At 46.3% G+C, this 11,102-nt stretch overlaps 1 protein-coding gene and 1 long non-coding RNA gene across 2 annotated transcripts; one reads left to right on the top strand and one right to left on the bottom strand.

Annotated features, from left to right (window-relative positions):
• The first annotated feature begins 16 nt into the window (after positions 1-16).
• On the top strand, positions 17-2,757 carry LOC123741590 (uncharacterized). Its single transcript, XR_014391816.1, has 3 exons — positions 17-238; positions 501-836; positions 1,034-2,757. It is a non-coding gene; the product is annotated as an uncharacterized LOC123741590 (long non-coding RNA).
• A 338-nt stretch (positions 2,758-3,095) lies between these two features.
• Positions 3,096-10,105, bottom strand: LOC106596202 (uncharacterized). Its single transcript, XM_014187518.3, has 6 exons — positions 9,932-10,105; positions 7,890-7,915; positions 6,983-7,657; positions 6,079-6,430; positions 4,288-5,437; positions 3,096-4,151 (listed from the first exon to the last, which is right to left on the bottom strand). Exons 1-6 carry the CDS (start codon positions 10,103-10,105, stop codon positions 3,112-3,114), a joined length of 3,417 nt encoding a protein of 1,138 aa, XP_014042993.2. The 3' UTR covers positions 3,096-3,111.
• Positions 10,106-11,102: the final 997 nt, after the last annotated feature.

Below are 11,102 nucleotides of genomic sequence, written 5' to 3'. Positions count from 1 at the left end.
GGTGCATGTACACTAGATAGCGGTAAATGACCGCTTCAGCCGCCCAGGGCGAATCGCTTATGGGTGTGCGGATAGTATATGGTAGTATATGGTGCTTCAATAATTCAGCAGAGCAAGTTTGTATGAAGGTCTGGTTATTAATAAATGACTACATAGTTCAATAGTAATATCCTCTAAAACGCTCTGGTGACAAACAAACCTTTTCCAATTGTCCACATGGCTGGGAGAACCTATTCAAGTAAGTAAATACATGTTGAAAATGTTTGTTTAAAAAAAAAAAATGTATTAAATATGTATTATTAGGCAACTAGCTACAGTGCAGGCTAACTCAAATGAGCTGCTAAATGAGCTAATAGTTAGCTATCTAGACAATTTCACACACTGTATAGATAGCTAGCTAAGTGAATGAAATATAACCAGTTACCTAACTTCATATTAACTAGCTATCTTGATGTATTTATCACTGTAAACAAAACAAAAAAAACTCAATGCATTTGTAGGTAGCTAACAGCCATGGAGGAGGGTGAAAGGATAGTAGCCCCAGCTGTCAAAGTGAGAGAGGAGGCTATTCTGGATAGGGCAGGTACTTTTGTGTTGTTCCTGTCCCTAGAAGTATGGACGGAGATAATAGTAACATAATATTCAGTGTGGTGTAATTTCAGTATAATGAAGTCTGTTTCTTGTGAGGTTTTCTGTCCTCTGATAAAGAGAGCTATGAAAGCCAGTCTGCATATGAAGAGGTCCCAATGAAGAACATTGGTTCTCAGTCCTGGGGACTGAAAGGGGGGCACGTTTTTGCTGATTCAAATGATCAACTCATCATCAAGCTTCAAGTGGTATTTATGTATTCATTTGTGATGCCATCATTGATATGATCCTGTTATTGTCACATGCTACACATGTACATATGTGTGCCCATGCATCTATCAATCCAATGTTATGATTTGTTATCAGGGATATTATACTTTAGTAATCCACAATGACCTGGTGATGTAACAGTCTAATAATGACATTATCTTCCATATTCCTACAGATACCTTGTAACTAGAGATTCCTTCAAAACGATTGCCTACAGTTACCGTGTAGGGCACTGCAAGGTTGGGTGACCAGGGTCATCTGGGACTGCCTCCTGGAGGAATTCAGGTGTGTGAAGGCTACCTGTGTCCTGCGTAACTTCATGAGGATGGACACGAGGACCAGGAGGGGATCTGCAGCTTCGTCGCCGTGTGCCAGAGGAGAAGTCTGCTGCTCTGCGGCATGTTTCAAGGATGGGGTGTTAGAATAAATAATAAAAGCATGGTTAAGCCTTGTTATCTCTCTCTCTCTCTCTCCATCTGTCTCTCGTCTGCAGGTATGTTTTGATGTGAGAGAGGATGCCAACCCCCAGTCCCGTCATCGCCACCTCACCCTCTTTTAAGAACCTTTGAGCCGACTAAAGACACTATTGTGATGAACTGAGAGAATATTCCGGTTGCACTGTGATTCATTAATCACGTGCTGCCTTCCCTGCTCCTCTGTTCTTACCTCTTTCCCTTTCTGTCTTATACACCTCTCTCGCCACCTCTTTCTTCCTGTTTTTATAATGCACAGATGTGCATTGAAGTACAGATTGAACTTGTATTTATAATGCATGTATTTATAAATAAAATAAAATTGTATTGGTCACATGCACCAAATACAACAGTTGTAGACCTTACAGTGAAATGCTGACTTACGAGCCCCTAACCGAAAGTGCAGTTTAAAAAAATATGGATAAGAATAAGAGATAAAAGTAACAAGTAATTAGAGAGGAGCAGTAAAAAATAACAATATATACAGGGGGGTGCTGGTACAGAGGCCTTCAATTTTTTGGGCCTTCCTCTGACACAGACAGGTATAGAGGTCCTGGATGGCAGGAAGCTTGGCCCCAGTGATGTACTGGGCCATACGCACTACCCTCTGTAGTGCCTTGCGGTCGGAGGCCGAGCAGTTGCCATACCAGGCAGTGATGCAACCAGTCAGGATGCTCTCAATGGTGCAGCTGTAGAACTTTTTGAGGATCTGAGGACCCATGTCAAATCTTTTCAGTGTCCTGAGGGGGAATTGGTTTTGTCGTGCCCTCTTCACGACTGTCATGATGTGCTTGGACCCAGGGGCCGTTCTGGGGGGGCCCAGTGCCCCTGTGACAACCATTTTGGACCCCCTAAATGTGGAGTATGAAATCATTTTTACATAACACATTTTTGCTATCGTTCTTTTTTTACAACCGTTATTAGACAGTGGCAACGCGGAACACTAATGATTATGAACATGGTCTGTTGCAGGCTAATGCAGTGAAGAAAACGATATGACAACAATAACGTCTAATGTAACTGGCCCCTCTAACAGTACAACTGGCCCCAGCTTGGCCCCCCCATTCCAGCCTTGTGTAGGTCTACAATCTTGTCCCTGACATCCTTGGAGAGCTCTTTGGTCTTGGCCATGGTGGAGAGTTTGGAATCTGATTGATTGATTGCTTCTGTGGACAGGTGTCTTTTATACAGGTAACAAACTGAGATTAGGAGCACTCCCTTTAAGAGTGTGCTCCTAATCTCAGCTCGTTACCTGTATAAAAGACACCTGGGAGCCAGAAATCGTTCTGATTGAGAGGGGGTCAAATACTTATTTCCCTCATTAAAATGCAAATCAATTTATAACATTTTTGACATGCGTTTTTCTGGATTTTGTGTTGTTGTTATTCTGTCTCTCACTGTTCAAATAAACCTACCATTAAAATTATAGACTGATCATTTCTTTATCAGTGGGCAAACGTACAAAATCAGCAGGGGATCAAATACTTTTTTACCTCATCGTATGTAAACTTCAGACTTCAACTGTATATCTTTTTTTTATACCTACAGGAGTCCTAAAATTAGCTAAATGATCCATCTTAAAACAATTCCATATGTTAGCTTAATATGGAATTGTCTTAGATGCCAATAAAGGCCATAACTTAATATTATGATACCTTTAACAGCCACATCGGATGGATTACTAGAAACAAGTCCAAGTTAACCATGTGAAATAAAAAAACTTTTTTATTAGTTAAAGAAAATGTATCAGTTCTGAATCGTCTTGTACCGAGACAAATAGTCAATGTAGATCTGTTGTAAACACAAAAAGCCTTTCAGTGTCAGTGTCATAACACAACAGTCGTATGGGGTTGGAGGCAGAGCGGGGTCCTGAGACGGCGTCTATGCCGGTCCAAGTCTCCAGAGCTGAGCTGTGAGGACGAGCTGCTGGGGAGGTCGAGGGGGTGGCTGAAGATGTGGGCTTCATCACCGGATTCTCCTCCTGACGCCTCAGCGCCTCTGGCTCCATAGAAGACACGTATCCCTCCGCTGCCGACGTATCCCTCCGCCTTAGTTGCGCAGGGCGTTTCAGAGGGGCGAGCGCTGCTGCCTGGATGGGCTGCCTAGTTGACTGCCTGGTTGCAGAGGAAAGGGTTGTCTGGCTGGTGGCCACCGTGCCAGGGAGGGGTTTGAGCTTGACTTCCAGACAGTTCCTCTTCACATGCATCTCCAGCTGGCGTCTCTCCTGGGTCAGGGTCACTGGGTTTGGGGACATCTGGAGGGAGGACTCGTCCAGAGATTGGCTGGTCTGGGTGGGTCTGGTAGTGTGGTTCTCGGCTGGCTGGGGAGTAATGGTGCAGCTGGTGCTGGTGAAGGGAGTCTTCTCCACAGGCCTGCTTTTGGTAGGTGAGCTGTTGGCAGGTGAGCTGTTGGCAGGTGAGCTGTTGGCAGGTGAGCTGTTTAAATTGTCATTGAGTTTGGCTGTAGCTGCAGGACTAGTAGCCTGGGTCTCCTCTCTCTCCTCCCCTGGCCTTGTCCTGTCACTCAGCCTGAAACACAACTCCGTGTTTCGCTGCCCTCGGCCAACATGGTCGCTCACGTTGCCCATGATCTTGCCAGGGATCTTAACCGTCTTGCCGTCGCCGGAAGCGGAGGGGGCATGGGCAGCCAGTTCGGCAAGGTGGTCTCCCACGTACCTGGTGACCAGCTTGGGGAATCCCCAGAGGCGCTGGCTCTGCTTGCGGCGGACGTGGGACTCCAGCTTCTCCTGGATATCCTGGGTGATGAAGGTGATCTGGACCTCACCCTGCAGGTACATCCGGATGGACGGCTTGTCCTGACCTTTAGAAAATAAAATACAGATTGTGGGTGCAGGGGTACATTTTTTTTACAGTGTTGATATTTGGGGCAGTGACTTCAAGCATCAAAAAGGAGATTAAGCTTGGTAGTGTTAACTCTTATAAAGACTTGGGTTTACCTTTACCCTCCGACCCACTGCAATGGAGACTAGGAGGGTTGTTGACACACTGTAGGGGGAAGGCTGGAAGGCTGGTGGTTTTCCTGGCGATCCTTTTTGTTTTAGCTTGAGATGAGGTGGAGGTAGAGGTCGGGTTACAGGTGGTGGTTGAGGTGGACTGGGTGGTATCGAGGTGGGTGGAGGTGGGCTGGGTGGTATCAAGGTGGGTGGAGGTAGAGGTGGGGTTACAGGTGGTTGAGGTGGACTGGGTGGTATCAAGGTGGGTTGAGGTAGAGGTGGGCTGGGTGGTATCGAGGTGGGCGGAGGTAGAGGTGGACTGGGTGGTATCGAGGTGGGTGAAGGTAGAGGTGGACTGGGTGGTATCGAGGTGGGTGGAGGTAGAGGTGGGCTGGGTGGTATCGAGGTGGGTGGAGGTAGAGGTGGACTGGGTGGTATCGAGGTGGGTGGAGGTAGAGGTGGACTGGGTGGTATCGAGGTGGGTGAAGGTAGAGGTGGACTGGGTGGTATCGAGGTGGGTGGAGGTTGAGGTGGGCTGGGTGGTATCGAGGTGGGTGGAGGTAGAGGTGGGGTTACAGGTGGTTGAGGTGGACTGGGTGGTATCGAGGTGGGTGGAGGTAGAGGTGGACTGGGTGGTATCGAGGTGGGTGGAGGTAGAGGTGGACTGGGTGGTATCGAGGTGGGTGGAGGTAGAGGTGGGCTGGGTGGCATCGAGGTGGGTGGAGGTAGAGGTGGACTGGGTGGTATCGAGGTGGGTGGTGGTTGAGGTGGACTGGGTGGTATCGAGGTGGGTGGAGGTTGAGGTGGGCTGGGTGGTATCGAGGTGGGTGGAGGTAGAGGTGGGCTGGGTGGTATCGAGGTGGGTGGAGGTAGAGGTGGGGTTACAGGTGGTTGAGGTGGACTGGGTGGTATCGAGGTGGGTGGAGGTAGAGGTGGACTGGGTGGTATCGAGGTGGGCGGAGGTAGAGGTGGGGTTACAGGTGGTTGAGGTGGACTGGGTGGTATCGAGGTGGGTGGAGGTAGAGGTGGACTGGATGGTATCGAGGTAGGTGGAGGTAGAGGTGGACTGGGTGGTATCGAGGTGGGCGGAGGTAGAGGTGGGGTTACAGGTGGTGGTGGTCCCTCCTTCCTTCAGTCTCTCATTATGGGCTACCTTCGATTAGATTACATCAGATTACATTAGATTACATCAGATTACATCAGAATACATTAGATTACATTAGATTACATCAGATTACATCAGAATACATCAGATTACATTAGATTACATCAGATTACATCAGAATACATCAGATTACATCAGATTACATCAGATTACCACCAAACCCAACAACTCCTCACCAGGGGTGCGTCCAAAATGGCACCCTATTCCCTACGTACATATATATAGTGCACTACCTTAGACCAGAGTTATGTCACCTTATTCCCTATATAGTGCACTACCTTAGACCAGAGTTCTAGGGCACCCTATTCCCTATATAGTACACTACCTTAGACCAGAATTCTATGGCACCCTATTCCCTATACAGTGCACTACTTTAGACCAGAGTTATGTCACCTTATTCCCTATATAGTGCACTACCTTAGACCAGAGTTCTGTGGCACCCTATTCCCTATATAGTGCACTACCTTAGACCAGAGCCCTATGGCACCCTATTCCCTATATAGTGCACTACTTTAGACCAGAGTTCTATGGCACCCTATTCCCTATATAGTACACTATTTTTGATCACAGATCTATGGGGGATAAAATGCCATTTGGGACGCAAAAATGATATTTTAAAGGGTACAGACCTTCTGTTGCACATTGACTTCCAGGGTTCGTTGGTGCCAGCTGTGCAGCACAGGCGGGTCACTTTTCCCTGGAACGATCTCAAACAGTTGTCTCACTGAAATAATCCGTCTCACTGTCATCGGAGTCTTGGAATGGTCTACACGGTCGGCATTCTGAGTCTTGGAGCAATCAGAGGGGTTGGAGAGGTCTTTGCAGCCAGGTGAAGACTTAACAGTAGTAGCAACCACAGGAACATAGTCCCCTTTGTCGTCCATCTTGGTGGTGTCGTAGTAAACGATAGTAGGCTGCCGAGGGCTTTGATGATACTCCAGAGGCAGGCGTGAATCAGGAGGAGTCAGATACTTAGAGGAGCTAGGGGAGGAGTCACATACTTAGAGGAGCTAGGGGAGGAGTCAGATACTTAGAGGAGCTAGGGGAGGAGTCAGATACTTAGAGGAGCTAGGGGAGGAGTCACATACTTAGAGGAGCTAGGGGAGGAGTCACATACTTAGAGGAGCTAGGGGAGGAGTCACATACTTAGAGGAGCTAGGGGAGGAGTCACATACTTAGAGGAGCTAGGGGAGGAGTCAGATACTTAGAGGAGCTAGAGGAGGAGTCAGATACTTAGAGGAGCTAGAGGAGGAGTCAGATACTTAGAGGAGCTAGGGGAGGAGTCACATACTTAGAGGAGCTAGGGGAGGAGTCAGATACTTAGAGGAGCTAGGGGAGGAGTCAGATACTTAGAGGAGCTAGGGGAGGAGTCACATACTTAGAGGAGCTAGGGGAGGAGTCAGATACTTAGAGGAGCTAGGGGAGGAGTCACATACTTAGAGGAGCTAGGGGAGGAGTCACATACTTAGAGGAGCTAGGGGAGGAGTCAGATACTTAGAGGAACTAGGGGAGGAGTTAGAAGGATTCACGTACCTCGAGGGGCTGGGAGAGGAGCAGCGGGAGGCATTTTCGGAGGAGCGGCAAGTAGAACGGCAGGAGGCGTGGCAGGAGGTGTTGGATGCTTGCGTGTTGCCATGGTATCTGACGTGCCCCTCATCATCTCCTGGTAGTGGGCTAAGACTACATGGTTGTCTGGGGCTTTCCACTGGGCTGGGGCTATCCAATGGGTGAGGGCAATCCAGGCTATCCAATGGGTAGGGTCTATCCAGACTACCGCCCAGGAACCTGTCCGGCCGTTTGTTACAGTGTCGGCAGGTGCTGCAGTCACCACCACTAGATCTGGAGGAGGATCTAGACGATCCGGAAGATCTACAATGTGATCTAGAATGTGTTTTAGTTCTAGAGGTGTTTCTGCAGGAGGACCTCCCAGAGCAGGAGTCAGAGGTGTAGCTGCAGGAGGACCTCCCAGAGCAGGAGTCAGAGGTGTAGCTGCAGGAGGACCTCCCAGAGCAGGAGTCAGAGGTGTAGCTGCAGGAGGACCTCCCAGAGCAGGAGTCAGAACCATAGCAGCAGCAGGAGGAGAGGTCAAAGTTCGCTTCAGCGTTCAGTCTGTCTATCTGTAGCTTCTTCATGTCCAGCAGCCCCTCCAAGTGCTGGAGGTATTTGTAGTTGAGGGTGACTCCCTCTGTGAACCTGTTGACCAGGTTTCTGCAGGACAAAAATCAATCAATCTCAAATGGCACCCTAATTAATCCCCTGTGCACTACTTTTGACTAGAGCCCTATGGGTCCTGGTCAAAAGTAGTGCACTACATAGGGAATAGGGTGTAATTAGTTTTTTAATTCTGAATTATTCAATGGTAATCTTTTACTTTTATTTTTTTATTAACCCACATGAAAGATCCCTTTGAATTCACAATAAATTATGAAAGAGGACTTACGAGTCAATCTCGTCGTAGACCTCATCCTGTTGAAAAAAGCCACAGCAAAAATTGGTATAAGGATCATAAAATAGACATTTAAGGCCTAAATTCTGCCTGTCTGGAAATCTGCTTCCTACAGTATATGTCACACAAACGTAGAGTAAGCCTACTGGCACAACTACTAGATCTGAAGATGGCGCCGACAGAGAGGGTCGCCTCACTTCTAGTCCTTAGGAAACTTTGCAGTATTTTCTTTTATTTTTTAAAATGTATTATTTCTTACATTGTTAGCCCAGAAAATCTTAAGTGTTATTACATACAGCCAGGAAGCTTTTCCATCCCTTTACTTAGATTTGTGTGTATTAGGTAGTTGTTGTGGAATTGTTAGATTACTTGCTCAGATATTGCTGCACTGTCAGAACTAGAAGCACAAGCATTTCGCTACACTCCAATAACATCAGCTAACCATGTGTATGTGACCAATAAAATGTGATTTGATGGGGGTGCCTGGTGGTAAGATGGTACAACTGCAATAATTTGTGTTTACTATTATTTACTACTATTAAACTCGTTTTCTGTTCATTATTGATATAAATGATAATGGGATTGGGTAGAAAAATAAATCTGGGATATGTATATATTGGCCCCATTCTGCATGGAGAACTCTCAGTTCTGTTTTGGGCCCCATTCTGCATGGAGAGATCTCAGCTCAGTTTTATAAGTGGTGAGCTCCTGATATTGTAGCAAACTCAGGGCATAGCCCTGAACAGGACTCGAACCAGAGTCCAGCAACTGTCAAGGTAACACCTTAACCGTTACACCAAGAGGTCTGAACCCATTGATGAGGAGACTAGATGTTGGCTTAAGGTTGTTACAATACCCCCTTCCTTCAGGAGAGTATGTCCCCACGCTTCTCTATACCCAAGTCCCTCACGTGGACACGCCTCTCCGAGGTCCCCACGGCCATCTGACATCAATATAGCAAATTCAGGGGGTATCCCCAACTGGGACTCGAAAACGGTTCCATCGACTGTCGAGGTAACACCTTAATAACCGTTACGCCAAGAGCTCCGAACCCGTTGATGAGATCGCTAGGTGCTGGTTTAAAGTTGTTACAATATGCTCTTATCTATTCAGTTCTGGGGGATTGGAGTCAGACATGCTCTGCTTTATGATAGACAGTTTAGTTTGAGTTAAGTCGGGTCACGCTTTTTCCCCTCTTCCCTTCTCTCCCCCTTGTGGTTGATATCAAGTGATCTGGAACAATAGTTTTCCATTTCTATTAGTTTTATCATCCAAAACTTGGAGAAAAAGGGAGCGATATAAAATAAGGAACAATGGTCGGCTGACAGGCCTGCTCCTGCCAATGTGAAACACGTAGGTGTATTAGCCCACCAGTCTGAGCAAGCGACACAGTGAGAGGTGTTTTCCGCCCGCTGGTGTTGGATCGAGGTGAGCACTTTTCTCCACGGTGGATCGCATAGCTGTCCATTTGTGCTTAGTTTTAATAGGCACAATCTTAGTGAAAACATCTCTCTCTTCTTCTCTCTCCTTGTAATTATGTAGTACAAATAAATATGTGCCCTGTTCACAACGGTCTATTCCTAGGCAGTGCGTGAGTTTCAAGTTTGGGGAAGCTAGCAAGTTATCCCGTGTGGCTCAGTTGGTAGAGCATGGTGTTTGCTAACGCCAGGGTTGTGGGTTCGATTCCCACGGGGGACCAGTACAAAAATGTATGCATTCACTACTGTAAGTCGCTCTGGATAAGAGCTTCTGCTAAATGACTAAAATGTAAATCCTACCATTTCTACAGATCTGTATGTCAGTTATAAAATTGCCACATTTATTTCAATTAACTTTAGGCTGCAGTGACTACTGTTACCGAATCTTGTCCTATATGCTTAGGCTACTCATCACATTAGGAATTGTATTTTATTGATAGCCTGCAAATACTTGGTGATTTATTTCAACCCCACACCCCCATCCACTGCAGCACTCCCTACTCAAAAACGTCTTCCTGCTGCAACGTCTACGGGCTTGGCGTACAGCACAGTACTTACATTATCTTTCCGCAGATGGATAACCCAGAAGAGGAAAAGGAGAACGGAGAGGAGAGCCACGAATAGTTTGAAGTACCCGCTGACCACCTCTGAGCCTAACTTCTCCTCGGAGGCTTGGACGAGCCGGGGCACTAGTTTACGGAGGCCACAGTCCTCGACTGAATTAGCGAACATAATGGCTTCTTCAGTCACACATCATCCACGACCACCGTAGGATGAAAGATGGCCAAAAAATGCGCACGGAGATGTAGCTTCTTCTATCCAGTGCTGTTTAGATAATGCGTTGTTTTACCAAAGGGGAAACTTGGGGGTTTAAGTAATAAGCAATATCACACTGTTACCGAGCTGTTTGATGGATACAGTGAGTCTGACCACAGCGGGATGTCCTGGAACACGGTAATAATGGCAGGTTACGCGCCAAGCTATTATGATGAAATAATTGGTGTTCTGCGTTACGCAACGCAATGGAATTGGAAACAGTTCTGGTACAACAAAACCCCACGTTTCCAAATTCCAAAATCCTGCGGTGTCGATTTACCCCCAAAATGCGCTCCTGTAGTCATAGACTAGGTCTACTCTACTGTAATGCAATCTGTATTTTACCCAAAGAGAAAATAGCAATCGTTAGGTATATATGTTATTGTTGTCGGGTGAGGATTCCACAAATAAAAAAATGGAAACATCATCACCAACCTTTTGTTGATGGACCCTTTATTGGGCTCCTGCCCACAATATTAGGTGATTCAGACAAACTGATATGACTAAATAAAAGTTTACTGCTGCTGCTGAGCAGTAGACTACATGTTGAGGAATGAATAAGGCAGAATAGTTCATCATGTAAGTTATTAATATACACACATCAAAACCAAATGTCTTTTGTCCATTTTTTTTAAACTAAGATCACTTGAAAAATGATAACTGATACTTTCAATACTTTTCACAGTTTGTATTTAAAATAGGCATAACAATGTTGTACAACATCCAGTGAAACAATATATCATGTTTTAAATCAGAGCTGTAATATATCTAGAAGCAAGGCCACCTGGAATCATGTTTTAAGTCAGAGCTGTAATATATCTAGAAGCAAGGCCACCTGGAATCATGTTTTAAGTCAGAGCTGTAAATATATCTAGAAGCAAGGCCACCTGGAATCATGTTTTAGATCAGAGCT

Source organism: Salmo salar, chromosome 03 (genome assembly GCF_965601325.2).
Source record: "Salmo salar chromosome 03, fSalSal1, whole genome shotgun sequence".
In the NCBI taxonomy this organism is placed as follows: domain Eukaryota; kingdom Metazoa; phylum Chordata; class Actinopteri; order Salmoniformes; family Salmonidae; genus Salmo; species Salmo salar.
This window is presented reverse-complemented; position numbering and strand designations above follow the sequence as displayed.